The sequence below is a fragment of the Gopherus flavomarginatus genome, chromosome 6, assembly GCF_025201925.1.
Source record: "Gopherus flavomarginatus isolate rGopFla2 chromosome 6, rGopFla2.mat.asm, whole genome shotgun sequence".
Classification (NCBI taxonomy): domain Eukaryota; kingdom Metazoa; phylum Chordata; order Testudines; family Testudinidae; genus Gopherus; species Gopherus flavomarginatus.
In genome coordinates, this window is record NC_066622.1 from 33,596,148 (window position 1) to 33,624,128 (window position 27,981).

Sequence of the window (27,981 nt, forward strand, 5' to 3'; positions counted from 1 at the left end):
TTGTTATACACAACTCAGTTGCACCAGTGTATGAGTTGGCTTTCTTTCACATCTCTTTATTTCATATTTCAAACAGTTACAAATTAGTGCAAATACCCAGGGAACAAGGAATTGAAACTTGCCATTACAATACATGGCTGGATGGCACTGTCAAGGCACTTCTGTTTTCTGCTCTCCCTAAACCCACATCAACTTTTTGTACCATGATAAAACCCCAACAACTTGGCTGTGAAATGGCAGCTGACAGGATGGGGAAGGGACACCCAGCTGAACAAAGTCTCTCACACACACAAAAATAAATAGTCCCACCCTGCCCCCAGTAGACTGTTTCCCTCTGCCATAGGGGACAGCCAGGCTCCCTGTGCTACCCTTGGCATTCATTGGAGAAGGCTGGGAAACGGCATCTGTCCTAGAGGAGGGCCAGACTGGAAGGGAAACCAGCAAAATGTACAAGGGGCAACACAGTGAGGCACTGAGGTAACAGCAGCAGCAGGCAAACCTTTGAGCCCTTTATGAGGCAGGCAGGCATCCTGGGTAGTATCCCAGCCACAGGACACTGACAAGGACTGTGGAGTGGCCGTTTGCCTCTTAGCTGATGCGGCACTTATCTTTGCGGCTGTATTTGCGCCGTCGCAGTTCCAGGCCCCGCTGCAGCCTGGCATCTTCCTCCAAGGCTCTGTGAGGAGAAGGGTGGAAGGGGGAATGCAAGTTAAAACTTAGGGTACCACGCCTGACCTCAAACGCCTGACCTGAAAGTCATGCCCAGACTCACATTCTCTCCTTGATGTCCAGGTCTCGCACCAGCTCATCCCGCTGGTTCACGAGCGACACCAGTTCCTCCAATAGGAGCTGCTCCCGCCTCTGCTGGGCTTCTGTCTTGAGACAGTCTTCAGAGGTTAGAGAGATATCTCAGCTGAGAGCCCAGAGCAAGAGCCCCCCGCCCCTTCCACAGACTCCCAGTCCCCTTTGCTCTCAGGGGCCCAGCCCTCACCTTCAGTAGCTAACATGGCTCTCAACTCCCGGCTCAGTAGCTCAAATCGTCTTTCCAGGTCCTGCTCTTCCATCCTGGGAGGAGGAGGAGGAGAAAATGTGTGTGGGGGGTGTGTCAGTCCCAAGGTTACACATTCTCTTCTCTCCCCCGCATGGTTTGGATGATCACCAAAAGCCCAGCCACCACCCTCCCCCCAGGATCACTCACAGCAGCTGCAGCTGGTCCTGGCGCCGGATCAGTGCATTCTTCTTATTGACCAGTGTGAACCACTCCTGGATCAGCTCCTCCTCCTGGGCCTGGTTTGTGCCTGTAATGGCGGGTGGGGGAGGAGTGAGGTGTGAGTACACAGCAGGAACCAGCAAGTGACATTTGCACCTGTGTGGCAGTGCAGTAGTGAGCGTTGATGGTGGGAGGGTGAGCATGGCCCAGTGATGGGATGGGGTCATCCTTTGGTGCATTCCCCAACTTCTCTCCACCCCTGTTAATAGCCCGCTCCCTTCAAGCCCAGATGGAGGTGGCAGGGCAGCAACACAGATGATAGGACATCCATACAGAGCACATTCCCCCCCCTCCCACCCCATGAGGGGCTCATCACCAAGGGGTCCTGAGCAGTTCCAGAAGCCGCCAGCAGATGGTACTAAGAGGCCACAATGCTGGAAGGGGTGAGGGCACAGGACAGCGCCTGATGATCACTAGTCCCAGCACCCGCAGAGCTGTTGTGTGTGTCCCGACACAGCACCTGACTCCATGAGGAAGCGCAGCTCCTTCTCCACCACGGCTGCCCGGGCATCAATCTGCTTCTGCTCATTCTCAAGCGCCTGCAGCTCGGCCACCACATACTGGCTAGTGTCTTGGAACCGCTGCCAGGGAGGCAGGAGGTCAGACCCAGCGCCCCCTCAAGGGGAAAGGCCCTGTGTCCCCGTCCCTTCCACCATCTCCCCCAGTTACCCATCCTTACCGGCACCTCTTCCTCTGCGGTGCTCGTTTCCTTGCTGGGATCCTGGGACGGCTCCTGGGGGGTAGTACTGGAGGAGGGGGCTGTCTCTGTGGGGGAGAAGACAGAGAGAGGCAATTAGATTGGGGTCATGAGAGGCAGTTAAACCCCATTCCCCAGCTCCCCCCTGGTGGTGGAGGCCCTGTTGTAATTATTGGGGTGTGAACAAGAGCTGCTGAGGGGCAAAGGTGCAGCAGGGAAACAGACACAACTACTCCGAGCAGAGGGCAGCTACTGTATGGTAATTGTGTCTGGCAAATGAGGAGTGTGAGCCCGGAAAGCAATGGGCCAACATTGGGGTGCTGGAAATCAGGCCTAAGCGGTGGCCAAAACACAGAGGGGACTGGAGACCAGCTGGTTGGATGACTGTGGCCAGGAAGGAGAAGCAAGTTTCCCCACCATGGTTGCCACCCCTGTGGACTCCTGAGACTGGAGGAGGCAGCACCACACCACGGTGCCTCCTTCATCCTAATCCTGAGGGATGCCCGGGGCCAGAGAGAGGGACTCAGCTGATGTCACCATCTCTGCCAGCTCCAGCTGAATCCCAGCTGCTACCAGCAGATGTTCAGGGTTGCCCCAAACAGAGGGTCGAGTCCCGACCACCCTGGCTAGTAGCCATTGATGGACTCGTCCTCCATGAACTACCTTGTTCGGTTTTTAATATGGATCTACTTTTGACCATCACAAAATCCCACGGCAATGAGTTCCACAGGTTAATTGTGTGTTGTGTAAGAAAGTATTTCCTCTTGGCTGGATTAAACCTGTTGCCTATCAATTTCATCAGGTGACTCTATGTCTGTATTTAAGGAAGGGTAAATAAAACTTCTCAAGTCACTTTTCCCTCACCATGCATGATTGTCTAGACCTCTATCCTATCCTCCCTTAGGTGTCTCTTCTCCAAGCTGAACTGCCCTTATCTTTGTAGCCTCTCCTCATATGGAAGCTGTTCTGTCCCTTTGATCATCCTTCCAGCCCTCCAGTGGCACTCGATCGTTTTTGACACCAGAACCCAACACACTATTCAAGGTGTGGACGTACCATGGATTTGTATAGTGGCATTATGATATTTTCTATCCCTTTCCTAATGATTCCAAACAGCCCGCTAGCCTTTTCGGCCATTGCTGTGTACTGAGCTAAAGTTTCCAGGGAACTCTTGACAGTGACTGCAAGATCTCTTTCTTGTGGGTAACAGCTAATTTAGACCCCCATTGTTAGACATGCGTACTTGGGGTTATTTTTGTGTGTGCATTACCTTGCACTTATCAATGCTGAATTTCATCTGCCATTTTGTCGCCCACTCACCCCATTTTGTGGGACCCCACCCTGGTAACTCCCATCCTTTCTTTTTCTGTCTTTTCAATACAAGGTTAAAGGGATTTTTAATGGAATATTTGCCCTGGAAATAAGCAGGCTGAGGTCTCTGAATTCCACACCCTTAGCCTGGGTTACCACTTTCGTGTTGTGCAGTGACAGGGATCTGCTAACACCTTGGACACTCTGGGCCTGCAGTGTGTCAAAATTAACACAACCATGCTGCTCCCCCTTAAGGATCCATATTGCCCCTTTGCCCCAAAAACTGTTGCTGCTAAATAAGGCAGACCCTACAGAAAACCCAGGCTCACCTGGGGGCTGCTGAGTCCTGGCGGAAGCAGGGGGTCCTGCCTTGGGGGTCATCATGCCTTCACGGTCATCCTGGTAGACAAAAGGGATAGGGGACATTACAATAATAAACCAGCTCCCATGAGACCCTACCATAACAAACCAGTCTATGCAGCCGCAAGAGAGTCTACAATAACAAATTGCACAGCATAACCCCAGTGCCCCCAAGAGACCCTACAATAACAAACCAGTATGCACAGCCCTAGTATTTACGAGACACCCTACAAAAACAAGCCAATGCTCCCAGGAGAACCTACAATAATAAACTTGTGCATACAGCCCCAAGAGACCCTATAATCATAAATTGCTAGAGTTGTACATGCTAATTGGTTACTGAAAGGACTCATGGGGCTGCATGTGCCAGGTTGCTATTAGAGTATCCCAGGAGGGAGGGTCTTTCATAAATACTAGGACTATGTATGCCAGGGGTCAGCAACCTTTCAGAAGTGCTGTGCCGAGTCTTCATTTATTCACTCAGATTTAAGGTTTCGCGTGCCAGTAATACATTTTAACGTTTTTATAAGGTCTCTTTCTATGTCTATAATATATAACTAAACTATTGTTGTATGTAAAGTAAATAAGGTTTTAAAAATGTTTAAGAAGCTTCATTTAAAATTAAATTAAAATGCAGAGCCCCCTGGAACGGTGGCCAGGACCCGGGCAGTGTGAGTGCACTGAAAATCAGCATGCATGCCATAGGTTGCCTACCCCTGATGTATGCTGTTTATGAGCTACTCTATAATAACAACCCAGTGCTCCTGGGAGACTCTACCATAACAAACGAGTGCATGCAGACCCTACAACAACAAAGCAGTGCCCTGGAGAAACCCTGCAATAACTGAGTCCCTTCCCGTTCCCCACTCACCGTTCCTAGCCAATCAGACCTCCTCCGTGATGTCTCCCCTGGGGGGCCGCCCGCCTCCCCCTCATCCATAGACAGTGACTCGCTCTTGAGCCGCGAGCGCCGCTTCTTGAGCAGGTCTGCATCACGCACGTGGGAGAAGCCCGACTTGCTGCCATGGGAGCGTGGTGGGGCCACAGGACCCTGGCTGCCTGTGGAGAGCGAGCGCTGCAGGGATCGCTCGGCCTGGTCCGGCGCCTCCCCGTTCCGTACAGACTGACGCTTCAGCCGTGGAGGGGGCACCAGCTTCTTGTCACCATTGGCCGGCACCTTCCCAGCATCCTCTGGGGCAAGAGGCTCTGCCTCTGGTTTCTTGGCCGATTGGGACCTTGCACCATTGACCAATGCTTTCCCAGCATCCTTTGCGGCTTTGCTCCCTCCATCCTTTGGGGTAGGTGGCTCTGCCTCTGGACTTATAGCTGGCTTGGCTGTCACATCATTGATTAGCACCTTCCCAGCATCCTTTGTGACAGAGGGCTCCACCTCTGATTGCACAGCTATTTGGGATATGGTGCCATTTACAGTCACTTTCCCAGCATCCTCTGCATCACCTATCTTGGCATCAGTCCCAGCATCCTTTGGGGCGGTGAGTTCTGCCTCCAGTTTCTTGGCCAATTCAGTTCCTCCTGTCACAGTTTTATTGGCTGCTGCCTTCCCATCATCCCTTGCAGCAGGGGCAGTGCTCCCAGGCTCCTCGTGCCCCCTAGTGGCACTTTGGAAGCGCTCGGCATAGAAGCGGGCAGGGTCAATGGAGAAGGCGGGGTCCGAGTCGAACTTGCCCACCTTGTAGGTGCTCTGACTGCTGTGGTTGGCGATCTGCACCACGTTCAGCTCCTGGCCCGTGAAGAAGGCCCGGATCTGGCACAGGTAGGTCATGACGATGAGTTTGTCGGGCACCGTCAGGAACACCATGTCGGCCGGTTCCAGCACCCGCGAGATGCCCAGGGAGGCAAAGCCATCATAGGCCTGGGGGGAGGGGACAAACCAGGGTATGTGACTAACCCCAATATTCAGCCCCCTCCCTGAGTTAGGGATTGGACCCAGGAGTCCTGACGCCCCATGGTCATCCCTCCAGCCCCTATGTGCTCTGATCACCAGGCCACATACACCACAGCCTATACTCCCATCATGTCCCCCCTCAAGTGCCTCTTTTCTAAAGTAAACATACACAACTCCTTCAGCCTTCACTCGTATGGCTTGCATTCCATCCCATGGTGGGGAGTTCCTAACCCCAGGGGAGGGAGTCTCCCCAACCCAGAACAGCTCCTCCGTTCTCTTCAGGGGAGTGGACTCCTGTTCATAGGAAGAGCCAGGTAATAGTAACTGGGGATTTGATTATTAGAAATATAGATGGCTGGCTCTGTGATGACCAGGAGAACCACATTTGGCTGAATTCAAATCAGCGGGGCCGGATGCTATTCACCCCAGGGTACAGCAGGAATTAGCTGAAGAAATCTCGGCGCCACTGGCAATAATATTTGCAAACTCATGGATGACAGAAGAGATCTTGGAAGGCAGGAGGAGGGCTAACGTAGAAAAGGGAAAATGAAAGAGCTGGGGAACTACAGACCATTCATTGATACCTGAGAGCTACTAGAGCAATGTATAAAACATTCAATTTGCGAGTACCTGGACGATGAAGGGGTGATTACTAGCAACCAGCAAGGATTTACCAAGAACAAATCATGCCAAACCAGCTTCACTTCCTTCTTTAACAGGGTAACTGGTTTGGTGGACGTGGGGGATGCGATAGACATAATATACCTGGACTTCAACAAGGCTTTTGACACAGTCCCACAGGACATTTTGATAGATAAGCTGGAGAAATGTGGTCTCGGCAGAACTACCATTAAGTGGATACATAATTGGGTAAACAACTGCCAACAAAGAGTAACTATGAATGGAATGATGTCGGACTGGAGGGCGGTCTCAAGTGGGGTTCCACAGTTGCTCTTCTGGGCCCGGTATAGTTTAACGTCTTTATTAATGACCAGGGATGTAGGAACAGAGAACATACGGATCAGAGTTGCAGATGACAAAAAGGGTGGGGGGGGAGGTTGCCAATACTTTGGAGGATAGAGCTAAGATTCAGAGGGATCTCGATAAATTGGACAACTGGGATATAGAGAACAAAATGAAATTCAATAAAGACAAATGAAAGATGCTTCATTTAGGGAAGAAAAAACAAATGCACAAATACAGAATAGGGGATAACTGGCTTGGCAAAAGCACTGCTCAGAAGGATCTGGAAGTTGTGGTGGAGCACAACCTCAATGCGAGTCAGCAATGCGATGCTGTTGAAAAAAAGCAAATGCAATTTTAGGTTGCATTAACAGAGGCATAGCATGCAAGTCACGAGAGGTGATAGTACCTCTCTACTCAGCACTGGTTAGGCCTCAGCTGGAGTACTGTGTCCAGTTTTGGTCACCAATGTATAGAAAGGACGTGGAGAAAGGATCGAGAGGTGATCAACAAAGATAATCAAAGGGAATGCAAGCCATGCAAGTGAAGGCTGAAGGAACTGCGTATGTTTAGTTTAGAAAAGAGGAGATTGAGGTAGGATATGATGGCAGTCTTCAAATACTTGAAAGGCTGCCATAAAAAGATGGAGACAAGTTGTTCTCTCTTCCTATAGAGGGCAGGACAAGAGGCAAAGGGTTCAAACTACAGCATAGCAGATTTCAGTTAAACCTCAGGAAAAACTTCCTAACTGTAAGAACAGTAGGACAATGGAACAGATGCCTCCGTAGGGTGTGGAAACGCCTTCGCTGGAGGTTTTCAAAAGGAGGCTGGATAGCCGTCTGTTGTGGATGGTTTAGACACAACAAGTCCTGCATCTTGGCAGGGGGTTAGACTAGATGACCCTGGCGGTCCCCTAATATTCTATGGTGAATTGGCTGCTAGGTGTGAAGGTTGCGGACCTCCTGAGACATCCAGACAGACTCATGCAGTGCTGCGGAGGAGCCGGTGGTCGTGGTACATGTAGGTACCAATGACATAGGGAAGGATAGGAGAGAAGTCTGGGAGGCCTAATTTAGGCAGCTAGATAAGAGATTAAAGTCCAGGACCTCCAAGGTAGCATTCTCTGAAATGCTTCCAGTACCACACACAGGGCCAGTTAGACAGGCAGAACTGCAGGGTCTCAATGCATGGATGAGACAATGGTGTAGGGAGGAGGGGTTTAGGTTTATATGGAACTGGGGAACCTTTTGGGAAAGGAGGAGCCTATACAGGAAGGATGGGCTCCACCTACACCAAAATGGAACCAGACTGTAGGCATGTAAAATTAAAAAGGTGGAAGAGGAGTTTTTAACTAAGGGCTGAGGGAAAGCCGACCAGTGTGGAGGAGTACGGGGTTCGGACAGACACATCCCTTAGGGGAGGATCTATTAATGGAGATTCTCTATGTCCTCGTAAGGAGGCGAGACTAGAAGTTGATAAAGTACAGGCAGGAACTGAAGAAAGTCAGTCAAAGGAAAGAGGGTCCCATTCAGTTACATCACATGAAGGCAGACAACTGAATATTGACACATTGTGTAAGTGCTTGTACACAAATGCTAGAAGTCTAAACATTAAGATGAGTGAACTGGAGTGCCTGGAACTAAATGAGGATACTGATACAATAGGCATCACAGAAACTTGGTGGAATGATGATAATCAATGGGACACGGTAATACCAGGGTACAAAATATATAGGAACGACAGAGTAGGTTGTGCTGGTGTGGGAGTGGCACTATATGTGAAAGAAAGCATAGAATCAAATATAGGGAAAATCTTAAATGCACCAAACAGTCTATCCATAGAGATTCTATGGCAAATTCCATGCTTGAATAATAAGAGGATAGCACTCGGAATATACTGACCACCTGCCCAGGAAGGTGATGGTGACTGTGAAATGCTCAGGGAGATTAGAGAGGCTACAAAAACAGAAAACCCAATAATAATGGGGGATTTCAACTATCACCATATTGACTGGGAACATGTCACCTCAGGACGGGATGCAGAGATAAAATTTCTAGAGACCACTAATGACTGCTTCTTGGAGCAGCTAGTCCTGGAACCCACATGGGGAGAGGCAATTCCTTGATTTAGTCCTAAGTGGTGCACACGATCTAGTCCAAGAGGAGAATATAGCTGGACCACTTGGTAATAGTGACCATAATATATTTAAATTTAACATCCTTGTGGGGGAGTGGAATACAAAAGAAACCCACCACAGGTAGCATTTAATTTCAAAAGGGGTATGACACAAAAATTTGGCTAGTTAAATGGAAATTAAAAGGAACAGTCACAAGAGTGAAATGCCTACAAGCTGCATGGAGACTTTTTGAAAACACCATAATAGGGGCTCAAACAAAATGTATATCCCAAATTAAAAAAAAAAAAAGCAAGAGAACCAAAAAATGCCACCATAGCTAAACAACAGAGTAAAAGAGGTGGTTAGAGACAAAATACGTCTTTTAAAAAATGGAAGTCAAATCCTACTGAGGAAAATAGAAAGGAACTAATAACTTTTTTTTAAGTATATCAGAAGCAGGAAGCCTGGCAAACAATCAGTGGGGCCATTGGACAATCGAGGTGCTAAAGGGGCATGCGAGGCAGACAAGGCCAATGCAGAGAAGCTAAATGAATGCTTTCCATCAATCTTCACAGCAAAGGATGTGAGGAACATGGGCTAGTCCCCCTCACCCCCAGCATTCTAGGCAGGCGGCATGCAGTCCCCCTTGCCCCTCTGAGCGTGCAGCGGGTGGCACCCCCCGACCCCTGAATGCTGGGAAGTGTGCAAACTCCCCCTCAGCTCTCAAGCTGTAGGTGGGGAGGCCAGTGGAACATGCCTCCCCCAGCCCCCAAACGCCGGGTGGGTGATGCATGGTCCCCCAGTCCCCGAGTACTGAGTGGGGAGCACACAGCCCCCAGGCCCCAGCACCTGCAGCCACCCTGAGCACAGGGCGCGCAAACCCAGTGCCGGCACACACACCCCTCCCCCAGCGCAGCCCCAGCCACCCCAAGTCCTGGCCACAGGCCAGCTGCAACCACCCTAGTTCCAAACCCAGCATGCTTCCCTGAAGATGAGCAGCCTGCCTGGGCTGGGGCCAAGGGAGACAGGCAAACAGGAAGGGGCCTTCCTGGTGGAGCATGGGCAGGGTCACACCGGGCTGTTTGAGGAGGAACATACATGCTGCCCATGGTGAGGAAGATCATCACAGTTGAGCTATTCTTTTTAGGTGACAAATCTGAGGAACTGTCCCAGATTGAGGTGTCAATAGAGGAGGTTTATGGAACAAACTGATAAATTAAACAGTAATAAGTCTGAAGGAATTCTAATATGAAATTGCAGAACTACTAACTGTGGTATGTAACCCATCACTTAAATCAAACTCTGTACCAGATGACTGGAGGATAGCTACTGTAACATTGATTTTTAAAAAAGGTTTCAGAGGTAATCCCAGCAATTACACGCCAGTAAGCCTAACACCAGTACCAGACAAATTGGTTGAAACTATAGTAAAGAACAGAATTATCAGACACATAGATGAACATATGATGCAGAAGAGTCAACACGACTTTTGTAAAGGGAAATCATGCCTCACCAATCTACTAGAATTCTTTGAGGCGGGTCAACAAATGTGGTCAAGGGTGATCCAGTGGATATAGTGTACTTGGACTTTCAAAAAGCTTTTGGCAAGGTCTCTCATCAAAGGCTCTTAAACAAAATAAACTGCCACTGGATAAGAGGGAAGGTCCTCTCATGGCTTGGTAACTGGTTAAAAAACAAAGGGTATGAATAGATGGTCAGTTTTCACAGTGGAGAGAGGTAAACAGTGGCTGTGACATTTTATACCTTGGGGGAGCATCCTGGAACCCCCATATTTCTCATTTTTACATAATCACGATCTTACATATAAAGCATGCCTTGTAAGGTATCAAGGGAAAGGTTATGATCTGCTGAAAGTCATTTCTCTATCCATATATGTGTATAATTAATGTATATGAAGTCATGACAATTGTGTTGTATGGTTGTCAGTAAAACATGCTGTAAATTGGGGACTCAGTCAGATACTAGCTCCCCAGAGGCAAGAGCAAGGAAAGTAACCAACACCAGGGTGGCATGACAAACAACCCATCAACAACCATTGTCCAGCAAGGGAGCTACAATTCTCCTGCATGAGGCCACACCAGGGAATTGCCCAGCCTTGCCGGGAGACTCTGCAATGACCCCAGACATGCCTGGACTTGTGTTTTCCAAGCACATAGACTGAGGGTATAAAACCGAACATAGGAGGCCCATGCTGGGCCTTTCTCCTTCACCCACCTACACTGCAATCAACAAGGACACTGAAGACTCCAACTGAGGGGACTGGCCCAGATTTCAAGTGTGAAATCTGTGTACTATGAACTGCAATATCCAGTGGGGTGAAAAAAACTGCTTAATCTAGATGTTGCCCAGTCTAATAGGGTTGAGAGTTTAGACTGCGTGCTTATATTTTATTTCTTTTGGTAACTAACTCTGACTTTTTGCCTATTACTTAATATCACTTAAAATCTATCTTTTGTAGTCAATAAATTTGTTTTACTGTTTCTCTTTAGCAGTGACTTTGTATGAAGTGTTTGGTAAATCTGCTCAGGTTTGAAAAGGCTGGTGTGTATCCACTTTCCATTGATGAAGTGGTGAACCAGTTAATAAATCTGCTTGCTCATCTTGAGCAGTGCAAGACGATATATTCCTGGGGTACAATTCTGGGAGCTGGGGTAGGGTGACCAGACAGCAAGTGTGAAAAATCGGGACAGGGGGTGGGGGGTAATAGGAGCCTATATAAGAAAAAGCCCTAAATATCGGGACTATCCCTATTAAATCAGGACATCTGGTCACCCTAAGGTGAGGGGATTTGGCTGGTGCCTTTCTCTGCGTGATTCATGAGTGGCTCTGGGAGCATTCATGCAATCTAGCTGGGTGTGGGGCTCCACATGCTGAGTGATAACAGCACCTGAAGGGGTTTTCTGCTGGTCACTAGCAAGGCATTGTGAGAGACAGCCCAGGTTGGAGAGAGTTCAGGGGGCACAGCAGTCTCACAGTCCCAGGCTGCATCCCGGGGATCCCATCACAGTGGGGTCTCCCAAGGATCTGTTCAACATAGCCATAAATAATCTGGAAAAGGGGGTAAGCAGTGAGAGTGGCAACGTTTGTAGACAATACAAAATTACTCAAGATAGTTAAGCCTAAAGCAGACTGTGAAGAGCTACTAAGGGATCTCACAAAACTGGGTGTCTGGCAAAATGGCAGATGAAATTCAATGTTGATAAATGCAAAATAACACACACTAGAAAACATGATCCCCACTATGCATACAAAATGATGGGGTCTAAATTAGCGGTTACCATTTAAGACAGAGATCTTGGAGTCATTGTGGAGAGTTCTCTGAAAACATCTCTGACATCCGCAGCAGTCAAAAAAGCTAACGAATGTTGGGAATCATTAAGAAAGGGATAAATAATGAGACAGAAAATAGCACGATGCCTCTATATAATTCCATAGTATGCCCACACCTTGAATACTGCATGAAGTTCTCTTCACCCCATCTCAAAACAAAAAAATTAGAATTGGAAAAGGTAAAAAGAAAGGCAACAAAAATGATGAGGGGGCTGGAACAGCTTCCGTATGAGCAGAGATTAAAAAGATTGGGACTGTTCAGCTTTGAACGGAGATGGCTCTGCGGGATGTGATAGAGGACTATAAAATCATGACTGGTGTGGACAAAGTGAAAAAGGAAGTGTTATTTACCCCTTCGCATAACAGTTGGGAGGGGTACCAATGACATAGGTCATTCAATCAATAGATTGCACGTTTAAAAGAAACACAAGAAAGAACTTCTTCATGCAACACACAGTCATCCTGTGAAACACATTGCCGGGGGTGCTGTGAAAGCCAAAGGTATAACTGGACTCAAAAAGAATTTGATAAGCTGATGGAGCATAGGTCCCTCAATAGCTATTAGCCAAGATGGTCAGGGAAGCTACCCAATGCTCCTGGTGTTCCTAAGCCTCTGACAGCCAGAAGCTGGGACTGAACACAAGAGGGACTACTTGGTAAATTGCCCTGCTCTGTTCATTCCCTCTGAAGCATCTGGCACCAGTCACTGTCAGAAGACAGGCTACTGGGCTAGATGGACCATTGGGCTGAGTCAGTATCATGTTCTTACAGTTTCCTTCCCCACCATCTGCCAGGGTCCCCAACTTACCAGCTTGTTATTTTCTTTGATAGCGAGAGGGTCCAGTGTCTCATAATTGCTGGAGAGGGGGCAGACAGACATGACAAAGATAGATCCTGTTTAGTGAATGGGGTCTCTTGAGTCCCCACCCCACTCGCCTCTCAGAGACACGCCCCCCCTCCATACCGAGACATGGCCTCCCCCACAACACACACGTCTCCTGGTGCCCCTCAGTCTTGACCTGCAGCCCCCTGCTATCCCAGCCCCAACTCCCCGCACTGCCCCTCAGCCCCAGGACTCACATTTTCTCTGGGTGGAAGTGGTGCAGGATGGCGCAGAATGCCAGCCCATTGCGCCAGGAGGTGGTGAAGTTAGTGACCCGGACACCCCGGTAGCCGGCCGTGATGTTCTGGCACCATTCCAGCAGTGACTGGCTGCAGCTGACCAGACCTGGGCTGGTTGCTGGAGGCTCCTCCTAGGAGATAAATAGGGGATGGGGTGGGATATGGGTCAGGGATGCGCTGGATCACCCCACACCAGGCAAAGCACGCCCACACCAGCACTGGCCAGCCATACTGCCCTCCTGGCTCCCCCATTCTCCTGCCTGCATAACCCCAACACCACCACCTGTCACCAGGACCTCCCCCATGATTAGGGATCCCTCACACCGACAGGCACCAAGCCACCCCCTTACCCCATGGCAGCCAGGAGTGAAGGGCTAGGGCTATATGGTACAAAGACTCGGCCAAGTCCTGGCTGTTGCACCCTCCCTTTCCTTCCGCTAGGCAAGGGTGTTCTCCTGGCGGGGCTTGGCCGAGGGCTCACTGGCAGCTGGGATCCAGCCACCCTCATGCAGCACAGTGAGCAAGCCGGATGCAGGCAGGGGTCTGTGGGTCACAGAATAAGGTGGAGGGGGTTAGTCAGGGGTCTGTGGGCTCTGAGGATCCATCTCCAGGTGTTATCCTCAGCCCCAATTAAAGGGGAGGAGGCAGTTAGCCCACAATGAGTTTTATCCCCTCCACACATCCCATTTAAAGGCTTTATCCTTGTAGCAATGCTGTGAGTCTGTCTGTCCTTCCACAGCCCCCCCCCCATACACACAGCCCCTAGGATTAGTTGGAAGCAAGGGCGGGCAGGCAGCCATGGCAGCTGGCAGGGCTGGGGGGCACAAGCATTCGCTGTCCCTACCTGGGGGGCCTCCTGCCCTACGCTATCCCGGGCAGCGCCGCAGGGCGGGGGAGATGGCTCCCGCCCGGACGCCTGGGTCCCCTCGTTGGATGATGGGCTGGCACTCCTCTCCCGGGAAGGGTGGGTGGGCGGGAGGCTCAAAGTGAAGCGGCACTGTGAGATGTAAGGCTCAGCGAAGGGGGATGGGGGGCCCAGGATGGGCGCATCCTGGGGAGGCATCAGTGCGAGGGCTGCAGCCTGTCTGCTGCTCCTTCCTGGGCCGATGCAGGTGGTCAGCTTGTCTGTGCAGAGCCCTGACTGCTTCTCCAGAGGGCGCCCTGCCCCACTGGCATCCTCCTTGCTGGGCAGGGAGCCCACAGCCCCACCACACTCTCTGGAACCTGCTGCATCCTCCGGCCCAGCCCTCTCCAGCAGGGGCTCAGGTGTGCTGGGGGTGGCACCCCCGGAGACTGTACCGTCGGCTCCTGGGCTCTCCATGGCGCCCTCCAGCTGGGCAGAAGCCTCCAGAGATGGGGCGTCCACTACTACTGACTGCGCCTCACCTCCGCACGGCCTGCCAGCTGCCTCTCTCCCTGCCTCCTCCAGCCTGCCCCTCTCCAGCCAGGCTGGGGCCTCCACAGGCAGGGGGGCTGTTACTGAGTGCACCGCACCGCCACCCGGCTCGCTAGCCGCCTCGCCCCCTGCCCCTTCCAGCCTGCCCCACTCTGGCCCGGCCGGGATTACCCTCCACAGTCCGTCTCCTGCTCCTGCCTTCATCACACTACTGGGCACCTCCCCAGCACCCTGTCCCACCACATCCTCCGACCGACACCTCCATGGCTTGGGGGGGGCCATCAGAGACGGTGCATCACCTGCCCCTCCCTGCACAGCAGCCCCCGCAGCGTCCTTCCAAGCTGCCCTTTCTGCTCCTGGCCTCTCTGGCTGGGATGCTGCTCTAGGTCTCTCTCCTGCTGCCCTGCGCTGCTCCAGCTGGGGGGGCGTCGCTGCACGAACCAGGTCTGGTGCTGGGCTTGGCCAGAATCCTCGCCCAGAATCCTCCTGCCCCACCAGCTCTGTTCTGTGCCTCTCCAGCGAGGGCACAACTTCTGCTACGCTCTGAGCAGTGCCCCCACACGCCTTCCTGTTTGCCCTGCAGTTCTCCCGTTCCGTTGGCTCCTCCAGCCTGCCCTTCTCCAACTGGCCTGGGATCGCCTTCATCACCACTCTGGATGCCCCCTTGGCACCCTCTCCAACCACATTTTCTGACCGATACCTCCAAGGCTTGGGGGGGCCCATCAGAGAGGCTGCATCTCCTCCCCCGACACACACAGCAGCTCCCCCAGCATCCTTCCCGGCTGCCGCATCTGCTGTCAGCCTCTCCAGATGGGACGCCCCCCTGAGACCCTCTCCTGTCACCCTGCCCTGTTCCTCTTTGAGGGGCACCACCACAGGAGAAACAGCACCCCCGACGCTTGGCCAAACATTAGCATCTGCTGCTGCCTTCTCTTCCTGCCTGCCCCACGGCACTGGGGGCAGCCCCACCACAGACGACACGGCCAGCAGCGCAGCAGCCGAGGGCACACCCGCCCCAAAGCCGCTCCTGGCCAGGCCGATGCCCTCCCCAGCAACAACAGCAGGTCCTGGTGCATCCTCATGGAGGTACATCACTACAGAGACGCCCGGAGACGCCGAACGGGCCCGCCTGTCCCTCCGGGGCCGGGGCAGCGGCTTCGGCCGGACTGGCAGTTCTGCTGACCTAGGCCGGGCTAGACGGACCCTGGCAGGCACCACTGGCACAGGCAGAGAGGCTGCAGGTCGAGGGCCCTGCTCTGACTTCGCTGCTCCCAATTTGAGCTGGGAGGGAGGCAGTTTGGCACCTTCCCATTGGCATCTCTGGATAGAGGGTACCTCGGGGGGTGGAGCTGTGGGCGCAGTGGGTTCTGGCAGGAGGGGTTTCTTACGCCGTGGGGCAGGGACAGGGCTCTCCGCCCGGGGCATCCAGATGTCACTGGGCCTGGAGGGAGGGACAAAGGGGACAGAAGGGGAGTTGGTCTCATCGTGAGGGCAGAGCTGCCTTCTGGGGGGATTTCTCATCCTCCAAACTTGACAATGAGCCCAATCTTCTCAGCATGGGGACTGAAAGGCCCAGGAACAGACACCAGGCATCCTGACTCCCTGAACCCTTCTGCTTTAACCACCCTACCCCCCAGATCCAGGGATGGAACCCAGGAGTCCTGGCGTCCAGCCCCACCACCCCCAACCCACAGACCCCACTCTCTCTACACTCCACTTGGAATATTGAAAATGTCCGCTAAACACAGGAGTTCCTCAGCACAGATGAGCAGCTTTGGGATATTCCGAGCCAGCCCACCCCACCATGGGGTCAGATCACAGCCAGCGCCCCCAGACGGGACATGCCCTATTTCACACCCCTCTGAGCCTGCCAGTCCCCCATCCTGGTGCTGGATCACAGCCAGCGCCCCCTAGAGGGACAGGCCCCATGTCCCATTCCTTGCCACACAACCCAAACTTCCTCCTTTGTTAATCTGCTCAGCTCAGTAGGGACAGCAGTTTCCTGCAGCGCCAGCTGCGTCCCTTCCCCCACCCCTCTAGAAGGGTCAGAGCTGGCAGCCCAGCCTGCAGCTCCCTTCCTGGGCAGGAGAAATGCGGCTTCCTCCTTGGGTGGGAACATGCTCTCTTCCCTGAGCAGGGGAGGGGAGGGGAGGGGACTGGTAAACCTCCTGAAGGCAGAAGCAAAACCAACACTGGGTGGCTGGGTTTATCCATAAGCAGCTGGGCACTAACCTTTTCCCACCACAACGCCATCACCCACACCGCCCCTGCCTGCTACTTCCAATCACTGGACACCGCTCCCTCCCAGAACCAGGACAGAACGCAGGCGTCCTGGCTCCCAGCCCCGTGCTCTAACCACTAGATTTCCACACCCTTCCCACAGCCAGGATAAAAGCCAGGGCTCCAGACTCACCTGCCCTTGGTGTCACTCCTTGATGCCGGCTGCTTCATCAAGGCTGCTGCTTTCTCCTCCTCTTCAGCCCTGGGGTTGCCATCATGTCGTCCCGTCTCCTGGGAAGGGTCTGTGCCTGGCTTGTGGGCCTGATCCGGGACTTGGGCCCCCATCTCCCCCTTAGCGCCTGGTTCCACAGCCCCTGCAGCTCCCATTGGCTTCCCACCGGCTGCCATGTTCTGCCCAGCCCTCCCGGCCTGGCCTGCACCACTTACTGGGGGGGGGGCCATCAACTCTGGGGGAGGGGAGGGTGCTGCTCCCTGTAGGACCAGCTCCAGGGCTGAGTGGGGGGTGTCCCTCAGGGGGGCATCTGGGGTGTCGGCCACTCGGACGGGTTCCTCCTTGGCAGAGCCTGCAGGAGAGGAGAGAGGATCCCAGGAGTCAGAGATGGGGGGCAATGGAAGTGGGTGACAACTAGACAGAACTTCCCCATATCCCTGCCCTGAGGGAGTTGGTGGGAAGCTCTTAGACTCTCCCTCTCCTCAGGTCACTAGACTTCACTCCCTTCCCAGGGCTGGGCTAGAACCGAGGCGTCCTGACTCCCAACCCGCCCCTGTTCTAACCACTAGACCCTGTGCCCCTCCCAGACAGAACCCAGGAGTCCTGCTGCCCAGCCCAGGGCCCTTGCACACACTGTTGACTTACCTGCCTCCCGGGGTGTCCCATGGGGAGTTGCTCTCCCAGCTGCTGCCCTGCTGGTCCCTGGAGCCGAGGGATTCTCCTCTTCCTCAGCAAGAGTGTTGAGCTCTCGTGACGTGTCTGGGGTGGGAGGGAGTGAGAGAATGTGGAAGGCAGCAAGGAGAGAAAGAGAGAGAGATGTAGCAGTTTGCTGCCTGCTCTGCACCCCACCTGCCCCAAACCCCATTTGGCGGAATGGTCCTACCTGTGAAATAGCCCAGCAGTATGGTCTGAATGAAACCTACAGTGTGGGACACAGATAGACAGCCAAAAGTGGTGGGGACAGACAGACAGGAGAGAGAGAGAGAGAGAGAGAATGACCAACCCCAAGACAGCACAGCTGCCCCGGGGAGTGGGGACAGAACTGCCAGTCCCAGGGGACAGACGGGACCTCAGTCACTGCCCCCCAGCAAAGAGAAGCCTAGAGACTGCCCCCTGCTGGAAGGCAAAGAGACACTAGAAGCTAGTATCAGGAGCAATAGTGGAGCCGAGGGAACCCCACCAAGCAGCAACCAGGGCAAACCGCAATTACAAATGGACCAGGGTGGGAAAGCAGGGAGCTGTGGGACAGGTCTGTGGGGCCCCAGCAGAGCTGTAGGTGGGGGATCCCAGGGCTGGGACGGCAGGTGGCTGTGCGTCGGAAGTGAGGGGCACCAGCAGAGCTGTATCCGGGGGAGCCCAGGGCTGGCATAGCAGGTGGCTGGGGTCGGGAGTGAGGGGCACCAGCAGGGCCGATGCGGGGTGGGGGCTCAGGACAGGCTGGCTGGCCTCACCTGTTGGCGCTGTGCCCTGGCTGCTCCCATCCTCATGCTGCACCCTCCTGGCTGCCTCGTCGTCCTCATCGCTGTCGGCGAAGTCATCCAGGTTGCCGACGTCGCTGGGTTTGACGCTCATGAGGCTGGCGAGGCTCTGCATGTCCTCATCCCTGAGGGGCAAGGCATGGCGTAAGGGGGGAACCGTCTGTGGGGCCACAGGGCAAGGGGGTCACGGTAAGGTGGGACAGTGCAGCCCCATTTCCCTTCCCCCCTCCAGCCTGTGGTGACCCTTGAACCATTTACACCATCCCTCTGGAAACATGGGGCTCTCCTAAGCCACAGGCGAGGGCAGCCCCACCCCCACCTCTGTGGCCCTTACTGACAGGGGAGGGGACTATTTAAACGATGCACCAACTGTGGCCAGGTGGCCGGATGTCCTGCTATTACAAACTGCCAAGGTGGCCTCTCTAAACCAGCCACTTCCTCAACAGTGGTGCCAACGTGGCCGCCCAGAGAGACCCTCTAACCAAGATGGCTGCCCCCTGCCACCCTCCTCGCCCACGCCAAGATGGCTGCCTGTGCCACCCTCTTCCCCTGCAGCCATGCCAAGATAGTCGCCCTCAGGCAGCCATCTACCTGCACCAGGATGGCCTCCAAGGGCACTCATCCTCAGCCAAGTCTTTTGCTCTTTGCCCAGCCCTTCTTTGGGCCAAGCCCCGCGCTGCCCCCCCGTCAGAGCAGCATGGAGAGGGAAGTGCAAGCCTGAGTCCCTCCATGCCCTTCCCCCTCCTCGCCAAAGGACACTGCTGCTCCCAGACAGGCCTGTTTCCGTAGGCCCCACGTTATTGACAGAACTCACGTGGCTTTGCCCTCACGCAGGAAGACGCAGGACAGCGTGAGCTGCAGCGTGGCAGCCACCACCTTGACCGAGCGCGGTTTCAACTTCAGCTTCAGCTCGGCCTGGGCAGGCGTGGGGCGGGCAAAGCGCTGCAGGTTAACATCGGCCGAGGCCAGCACCTTCCGCTGCCCCTTGGACTCCTGGAAAGAGGGAGTGAGCACTGTGAGCTAAGGGAGAGGCCTGACTCCCAGCCTCCCTTACCCTAAAACCACTAGACCCCACTCCACTCCCACAGCTAGGGAGAGAACCCAGGAGTCCTGACTCCCAGGCCCCGCTCACTCTAACCACTAGACACCACTGCCATGTTACAGATGGGGATAGACCTCAGGAATCCTGATTTCCCACCTTTCCCTCAGCTACACTGTCCCCTTTACAGATTCTGTGCTGTTAAATGGCTGCTGTGACCTAGCAAGCTCTTGGTGCCAACTGGGAGAGGGGATGCCTGGGGCTACAGAGATCCCCTGGGTCTGGTACATGCACAACGATTCACCAAAGGGTGGCAGATGAGGTTTCTACTAAAAGCCAGTAGCCCACTGGTCGTCATAATCATTGCAAAATGTACATACAGATATTATTTCAGGATCTGTGTATCTACAATAGCAATTATATTCTTACGGTCTGGGAATTGGGGCTGGTCACCGGAAGGTGACAAACAGCAGGAGGTAAGAGACGCTTCTCCCCTGTCTGCTCCTGTGTGTGGCACATCCTGCATGGCAGATACCCTATTAGCATTACTGTCTATGCCTGAAGCTAATCAAAAGTTTGCTAAACTCTACAAGAAATATGCAGCCAGGGAAAGACAAGCAGCCGGGGGCATCCTCTTTCGAACAGAGGGGCACAGCCAGCCTGTCTGTTACACAGTGGGAGGAAGACTCTGGGGGAGCTACTCTTCATTAGACAGGAAAGTGACTTGCTAGGTAAGTCTAGGCTCCAGAGGGGAAGTTATGAGTTTACTGTTTGTTCCCAACACCATCACTTGCTATTTCTTGAGACTCTAGTCTTTGTTCATTAAACTGACGCCTGGTTTCACTAGGCGCATGGCTGAGTGCTGTGTTACACAGAGTGGTGATCTCAGCCGGGGCGTCCTGTCCTCCCGGGAGCAGCGTATCAGCGAACACTGGGAGTGGCCAGTGGAGCAGGGCCTGGGCACTCAGAGAGATGTTTGCAGGGCTGGCGGCTAGAGTGGGCCTGTTGCTAGCCTGCAGAGAGATAACGTCGGCCGGGGGGTGCTCATGCTGCCTGTGACTGGTGGAGTTGGGCCCCGACAGACACAGACAAGGGTCCCTCATGCTAAGGACAGGGAGTGGGGAGGTGTGTCTTAGCCCTGGAGCCCTGGGAAGCGTCACACCACCCCACAGGCAGCTGCACTTGGCAGCCCTGCATGGCTTTGCGATGGAAGATCCCATGTCCTGGCTGGCCGCAGTCGTCCAGCCCTGAGTTACCACGCTCTGGTTCTCCCTGGACGTACGTTCTCAATCACAAAGGTCCATTCCTTGTCTTCATACTCCTCCATGTGGGGGTCCTGTGGGGGGGGGACGGGGCAGAAGGTGAGAGGGGCTTTGCACTGTTTGTTGCACTGGGGGATGGGGGGAGTTATATGCAAGGGTGCTAGTGTGGGTGTGTTGTCGGGATCATACGAAGGGAAGCCTGAGCGTATGCCAGCCCGGCGAGACTGCATGCAGCGGTGTGCAGATGGGTGTGTAACTGCAAGTGTGAGTGCCCGATGTGCACCCACAGGTATACAGAGGAGCGGACGGACACAGCAGTGCTTGGGAGGCTGTGAGTTGGTGTGTAACCGCGAGCCAGGGAACACGCCTCAGTGCTTTTGTGCAAACGGCGGCCCAACCACAGAAGAGCCGCACATCTGGGTAAGAGCCATTCGTGTGATGGTAAAAGTGCCTGTGCCGGAGTGTACAGGCCAGTGTAAGAACACAGGTCAGTGCAAAGGGGTGCATGAGCATGTGCGCACAACAGCGTGCTTCTGTGAGCGGCAGCTGCCATACCCGGTACAGCGTCACCATTATATCCACGTTCTCTGGCACCATCCACACAACCATCCCTCGGTACGGATTCTTGATCCCTGGCTGCCAACTGTGAGCCTGCAGAACACAAACAGCCAGATCAGAGCTCACGCCCCAAGGGGGAACAGCCACATGTTCCATTCCCTGCCTCCCAAGCCAGCTAGTCCCCCGACCACGGGGCTGCAGTAGAGCTGGCCCCCATACAGAGAGGGCATCCTGAATCCACCCACCTTGGAGCAGACACGTCGGTTCCTCCTGGTCCAAACCACGATCAGCTTGTCCGGTTGCCTGTGAGGTAAGACGGAGGGAACGAATGAACAAATTCGGAGGGGAGGGGAGGAAGACAAAATAAGCTCCCAAGGACCTTCTCCACAACCCTTTCCATTGGGATCAGGGTAGCAGGTGACCCAGGTCCCAGCCCCACCATCTGCCCCTCACCACCTGTTCCATGGAAAAGCTTCCCCCCCTCACCCCTCTGCCTGCCCCCAGAACTGCCCCCCTTTGTGCAGCTCCACTGACTCTCCTGCTCATTGCCTAGGCCCTGGAAGTAGGAGTCCATCTAACCCAATATCCCTCACTTCCCTCTCCCCAAATCTGACCAATGGCCCCATCCACCTAGTAACCCCCCTGGTTTGACCAAAAGTCAGGACACCTGGGTTCTACCCCAGCTCTGGGAGGGGCGTGGGGGCTAGAGGTTGGAACACTGTTCCCAGTTTGGGCTGCCCACAGAGCAGCACATTGCAGAGCTGGGTGGGGAGAGTTTTTATCTTCCCTGCCTGGCTGCTGGGTGGGTGTGGCGCAGCCTGAACCCCCTGCTCACCCCACATTGAGTGAGAGACACTGGGGCAGAAAGAGATAAGGATTGGAGGAAGGAGCCTGGAGAGAAAAACACACTGAGGCATTGGGGTCAGCAGTGAATGCAAGGGGCATGCACCCCTTGCTGCACAGCACCACACTGGGGCATTGGGGTCAGCCGTGACTGCCAGGGGAAAGCGCCCCCCACAGACTCCCCACCCTGCTCCCTGCTGCTGAGTCTCCCGAGTCCAGGTAGGAGCAGCCAGAACTAGCATGGTACAAACCAGTGAGTTACTCTGTAGCCCAGAGAAGCTGCATTTGCCTGGACACGGCAGACGGGGTGTTTACTCAGGAGGCGTGGACGCCATGGTTCACTTCGCCAAGGAGTGTGGGGATCCCAGCCCAGCTCTCCCTGCAGGCTACTGTCTGAGCCAGAAGTCTGAGGCCTGTGTCATAGTCCTTGAGGGATGCCAGACACCCCCCTCCCTCACCCAATGCCTCTACTTCACCCCTTGACATCAGAGCTTCTGGCTCCGAGACATTTTGCTCTATATCTTTAACAGCCACGTGGGCCAGGCCCTGGGGTGTGGCTGGCTCTTGCTTGCACTCATACGCCCCAAAGGCTGCAGACATTGTGAGGAATAGAGTCTAGGGGTTGGGGTGAGTGGGGGAGTTGGGCAGGCATCAGGAATCCTGGTGCTATCCGCAGCTCTAGGAGGGGAGTGGTCTGGAGGGTTAGAGAAAGGGGTGGGTAGGGAGGGACTGGGAATCAGGACTTCTGGGTTCCATTCCTGGCTGTGCCACAGATCCTTTGCACAACCTTGGGTGAGTCTGTGTGTGTCCCAGTTTGCTAACTCCCTAGCCGGGATACAGATAGGGCTGCAAAGTGGTGTAATTCATTACAGGCTGTAAAGGCTGGAATTCCTGGCTTGTAGGCACCAGGGAAGAGCTGAAGGCTTCTTGTTACAGCAAAGGGACGTTCTGGAAACTCTGCGTATGCAGCCTGGCCCTGGCTGACTGAGACACACTTCCAAAGTATGCTTGGATGTGAGGTTACCTCAACTCCTCTGCAGCCCCTATGCACCAGTCTGAGATGCACCCACCCGAGGGGAAGGGCACGGGGCTGTTTATCCAAGGATCCCACACACAAGGCTGAGATGCAGCTGCCTCTGGGGTGGGGCGCAGGGGCTATTAAGGTGGGATGCTGCCAAGCTGTTGGGGAGGGCACTGGCTGCCAGTGGGTTTATCACATTGTAGCACTGCTGACTGGACACGGCATTTGACTCACCAACTGTACAGGGAGTTTCTGGCCACAGGTCAGTGGCTGGCAGAGTGGGGGGTGTCACTGCTGCTCTAGCTGACTGTGAGCTAGGGGGGCAGGGAGGCAATGTCTGGGGGAAATTTCTGACCAGATGGGTGGGGTTAATGGCAGCTCACCCTGTTTATTTACACAGTCCATCGCCCAGCATCACCACTTACAATATGAAAAAAAGCTGGGAACATCCTGACAGCAGGTGGATACAAGTGAACAGGGCCCAGCCTCCCCTGCATCCACCACACAGCCCCAGGGCTCCCCCACCCCAGTTCTGCCGGTGCCCCTCAGTCCTGACCTGCAGCCCTTTCCTATCCCAGCCCTGGGCTCCCAGAGGGGTTGGGCTGGCCTGCAGTGCTATGGCATCTACAGGTCAACTCCCCATCTGTCTGTGTCAGTCACAGTCTCCCTCCCCCACCCCGATGCTGTCACTGATTCCCAGGGTCCCCCCTCTCCTAGAATCTCAGCCAAGGCCCTTCACCTCCAACCCACAGACATCACTCTGTCACCCTCCCAAGGTCAGTGGGCAGCCCCAGAGCAGACCCATGGGCCCATCCAACCTGGCACCTTCACAACCACCCACCCAGGAGTTTCTAAACCTCCTGCTAGCCAGAATGTCTGAGCCCTGCCAGGACACCCAGGAGGCACCCCTCCCCCATCCTAGCACTGTCATAACATTGACCATTGCAGTGTATTCTTAGCTCTTGTAGGAGGTGGAAATATAAACACACTCATCTTGTAGCAAATCCTCAGTCCCAGCTCACAGCCACCCCTCTCAATTCAGCTGCAATCCAGCCCTGGCTTCCCCCACCTACAGCTCTGCCAGTGCCCCTCGCTCCCGACTCACAGCCCCCTGCTAGCCCAGCCCTGGGCTCCCCCACCTACAGCTCTGCCAGTGCCCCTCGCTCCCGGCCCACAGCCCCCTGCTATCCTAGCCCTGAGCTCCCCCACCTACAGCTCTGTCAGTGCCCCTCGCTTCCGGCCCACAGCCCCCTGTTAGCCCAGCCCTGGGCTCCCCTACCTACAGCTCTGCCAGTGCCCCTCGCTCCCAGCCCACAGCCCCCTGTTAGCCCAGCCCTGGGCTCCCCCACCTACAGCTCTGCCAGTGCCCCTCGCTTCCGGCCCACAGCCCCCTGCTATCCTAGCCCTGGGCTTCTCCTCACAGCTGCCAATGCTCCTCACTCTCAACCTGCAGCCCCCTGCAACTCCAGCCCTGAGCCCCTGGCCAGATGCATTGCTCTGAGACCTGGGCCAGTTTACAAGCACCTTCCTCCCTCTTGGGCATGTGGCTAAGGGGCTAAATTTAGCTCTGTCAGGAGGGGGTCAGAGATCAGAGCATCTGTGCAGGTGCTGAGCTAAATTGGTGTCTTGCTGGGAAACCTGATACCCCCCTAAATTCTCCACAGGCCTGGACTGGGGGCAGCCAGAGCCCAGTGGGCAGGGAGATACCCACCAGGCTGGGGAGAGAGGAACTGGGGCTTTGGGCCCCATCCAGGGATCGTGGTGGGGGAAATCCCTGGCACATGGCAACAGGAGAAGTAGGAGAGGAAGCATGAGGGTGGGGCCGGAGAACAGGGAGGGGTCATGGGGGGAAGAGGAGGGACAATGAGGACAGGGGAGGGGCATTTGGGAAAAGGGGGAGGAGCCCCTGAGGGAGAGAGATTGTGGGGAGGAACCACAGAGAGGGAGGAAGGAGCATTTGAGGGCGGGGACTTGAAGGGAAGGGGAGGAGCCTGGGGGACTCAGTTGGGACATTCTGCTCTGCAAGGGCCCCTAATCTAATCCCAAAGAGAGGCCTTTATCCTGCCCCGCCCCAAGAAGCCTACTCTTCCTACAGTCTCTCTGCCCCCTTCCCCTGCACTCCAGGCCCCCTCTCTCTCCTGTTTCTATTTTTAGCTGCTGTCACTAAATATTTATCATTTTTCCATTAATCCCTTTTAAGGTCATTTTAGTTTAAAAAAAATCCCATAAACTCTCTCCCCTGCTGGCTCCTCCCATTTTCATGGAGATAGTCTAGAGCTTGGGAGAGGGGGATCTTTCCACTTCTAGGTTCCCCCTAAACCACAGCGGATGTCTCCTGCTCTAGCCACCCCCTTCACCCGCTAAAACAGGAAATGAAGAGATCTCCATGTTCTAGAGCATGCTCTAGACTCCAACCATATCCCAATCCTAGATGAACCCCACCACCACCTGTCACTCCCCATGGTCCAGTGCACAGTCTAGATTCCTCCTGCCCCAGCCCCTTTTCCAAGCCTTGAGAGACACCAACCTTCTGCCCATCCCTGTGTTCTAGAGCATGTTCTCAATTCTTCTGCTTTGCCCCCCATCCTGGAGGGACACCCCTACTTCCTACTAGTCTCTGAGTCCTAGGTTGAGCTCTAGATTTCCCCTCCCACACAAGCCCTGCGTGGACTGAGGGACACCTCCACAGGTGGCATGGGGGGGAGGGAAGACCCCTGGCTGGTTGGCCATCTGGGCCTGAGGGGGTCAGTCTGCATCAACCAAGTCCCACAGACTTTGCCCCCAACTCACCAAATCTACAATCACCCTTCCCAGCTCCACAAGAACCAGGCCTCCTCACATCTCTGTGCAGAGGCCAGCCCCAGGGTGCCCCCCTCTGACCCAGGAGCTGCTACGGAGCTGGTCTCACCAGGGGACGGGGGGAGATTTGGAAATGGAGAGCATTGGGGTAAAAGCAGAAACATGGGGTCAGAGTAGGAGGGGGGAGTCTCAACCACTATAAACTGGAGTGTGGGGACTGACCCCTTTCCACCCTTAACCTCCCCCAGATGCCCACATTTTCTCACCATGACCGGGGAGGGGGGTGTCCCGTCTTCCAGCCCAGCCTTGACAGCTTCCCCATGACAACAACCTGGGCTCCTCCCACTCAGTCACCCCTCCCAACAGTATTTTGGGGGCTCCCTTCCTATGGCTAAAATAGGGGGAAAAACATTCCCAGAGTGAACCAACTGACTCCCCCCGCCCCGGTGTATAGCTGAACTGTCCCCCATTGAGGTCTGTCAGTTAAGAAAAAGTTAATTCCCCGCACATACCCCCACCAGAGGTACCTGGCCCCCTCCATAATTAATTAATTCATGTTAATAAACAAAAAGAAGAGGCTGAGAAGAGCTTCCCTCACCCTGTGACAACCCCGTCCCCCAAAAAAATCCTCCCCTCATCCTCCCATTCCTAATCTCTCCCTTAGATATACTGGGGTACCCCGAGCCAACCTCTGCCCCTTAGATATCCTGGGGTCCCCCATGCTCACCTCTCTCCCACTAGATATACTGAGGTCCCTGGTGCCCACCTCTGCCCTTAGGTATCCTGGGGTCCCCCCATACGCACCTCTGCCCCATTAAATACCCTGGGGTCCCCGTGCCCACCTGTGCCCCACGCCAGGCTGGCTGCGAGCCGGGCCGTGTCTGCCCCAGGGTGGGGCTGGCCCCACTCACCATTTCTTGGTGCACTCCACCATCAGCTCCTGGTAACAGGCCACGAAGTGAAACTTGGAGGCGCGTTTTCCCACGCGCTGGAGTCTCTTCCACGCGGAGCTCATCGCGGCTCGTGGGGGGGTCCCGCGGAGCAGCCCCCCGCCGAGCCGGGCCAGGCGCCTCTCAGGTCACAGCTGCCCCCGCGGCCCCGGCCGATGCCCCGCGATACCCATCGTCCCAGACCCCGAGGCTGCTGGAAAACGACACCCGAGCGGCGACGGCTTGGATGCAGGCACTGAGCCAACGTGGCTCCCCGAAAAATCACGGGTGGCTTGGCTTAGCCCCCCCCCCCCCGACACCCCGAGGGGGTGCTTGGCTCTCCTTCCGGACACCCCGATCCCTAGGGGGGCTGGGCTCTCCCCGGACACCCCGATCTCTGAGAGGCTGGGCTTCCCTCCGACACCTGAGGGGGGCTGGGTTCCCCCCGGACACCCGATCCCTGGGGGGCTGGGCTCCCCCCAGACACCCTGATCTCTGGGAGGCTGGGCTGCCCCCCTGCCGGTCTTGGCTCCTCCCTACACCCCGATCCCTGGGGGGGGGGTTCTTGGCTCTCCCCCTCAGTCCCGGACACCCCGATCCCGGAGGGCGCTTGGCTCTCACCCCCGGTGTCTCTCCGGTCCCGCTCTCTACCCTCGGGCCAGACGCCGGGCAGATCCGTTCCAACTCGGTTCCCGTGTCCGAGTCCGACGCGGAGAGAAGGGAAAACTCCGGCGAATGCGAACGAGGAGTCGAGGGAGCCGTGCCAGGCTGCCAGCGCCCGTCGGCCGGCCGTGTCTGCGCTTCCTGGATCCCGCACGCCCCTCCCCGGGACTCGGGGCGCCGGGGGTGAGCGCTGGGCCGGGCTGGGCTGGGCTGGGCCGGGCTCGCCCAGCTCAGGAAGTTTGCGCGGAGACGAAACAAGAAGCAGAAGGCGGCGAAAGGAGAAGCAGAGAAAGGCGCGAGCCCGGCTCCCCGCAAGCCAGGGGGCAGGGGTGGGGGCAGGACGGGGCTGGGGAAATGGGGCCGTTACTGGAGATGCGACCCACTAGGGTGGGCGCTTTAGCCCAGGCACGTCTGGGGTGATGGGGGGGTCTCTGACATTGGGGGT

The 27,981-nt window shown here is 55.1% G+C and overlaps 1 protein-coding gene across 6 annotated transcripts; it reads right to left on the reverse strand.

Annotated features, from left to right (window-relative positions):
* Positions 1-31: 31 nt before the first annotated feature.
* On the reverse strand, positions 32-27,709 carry EHBP1L1 (EH domain binding protein 1 like 1). Of its 6 annotated transcripts, none has more exons than XM_050960637.1 (21): positions 27,495-27,709; positions 26,856-27,084; positions 21,527-21,584; positions 21,279-21,374; positions 20,744-20,797; positions 19,237-19,415; positions 18,396-18,547; positions 17,828-17,863; positions 17,590-17,703; positions 16,906-17,296; positions 13,941-15,933; positions 13,055-13,227; positions 12,783-12,831; positions 4,510-5,511; positions 3,608-3,677; positions 1,950-2,035; positions 1,731-1,851; positions 1,199-1,298; positions 992-1,065; positions 773-887; positions 32-676 (listed from the first exon to the last, which is right to left on the reverse strand). In XM_050960637.1, exons 2-21 carry the CDS (start codon positions 26,957-26,959, stop codon positions 589-591), a joined length of 5,055 nt encoding a protein of 1,684 aa, XP_050816594.1. In that variant the 5' UTR covers positions 26,960-27,084; positions 27,495-27,709; the 3' UTR covers positions 32-588. The 6 variants fall into 6 exon arrangements, with proteins under 6 accessions (XP_050816594.1, XP_050816593.1, XP_050816597.1 ...); XM_050960636.1 differs by having other exon boundaries at positions 26,856-27,087; XM_050960640.1 differs by having other exon boundaries at positions 15,828-15,933; positions 26,856-27,087; positions 27,495-27,704.
* Positions 27,710-27,981: the final 272 nt, after the last annotated feature.

Coding starts and splice junctions, on each gene's coding strand:
- EHBP1L1 (XM_050960637.1), bottom strand. CDS start 26,959: ATGAGCTCCGCGTGGAAGAGACTCCAGCGCGTGGGAAAACGCGCCTCC. Junction 18,548..19,236: donor CTGCGTGAGGGCAAAGCCAC/GTGAGTTCTGTC, acceptor CTTGCCCCTCAG/GGATGAGGACATGCAGAGCC. Junction 2,036..3,607: donor CAGGACTCAGCAGCCCCCAG/GTGAGCCTGGGT, acceptor TCTCCCCCACAG/AGACAGCCCCCTCCTCCAGT.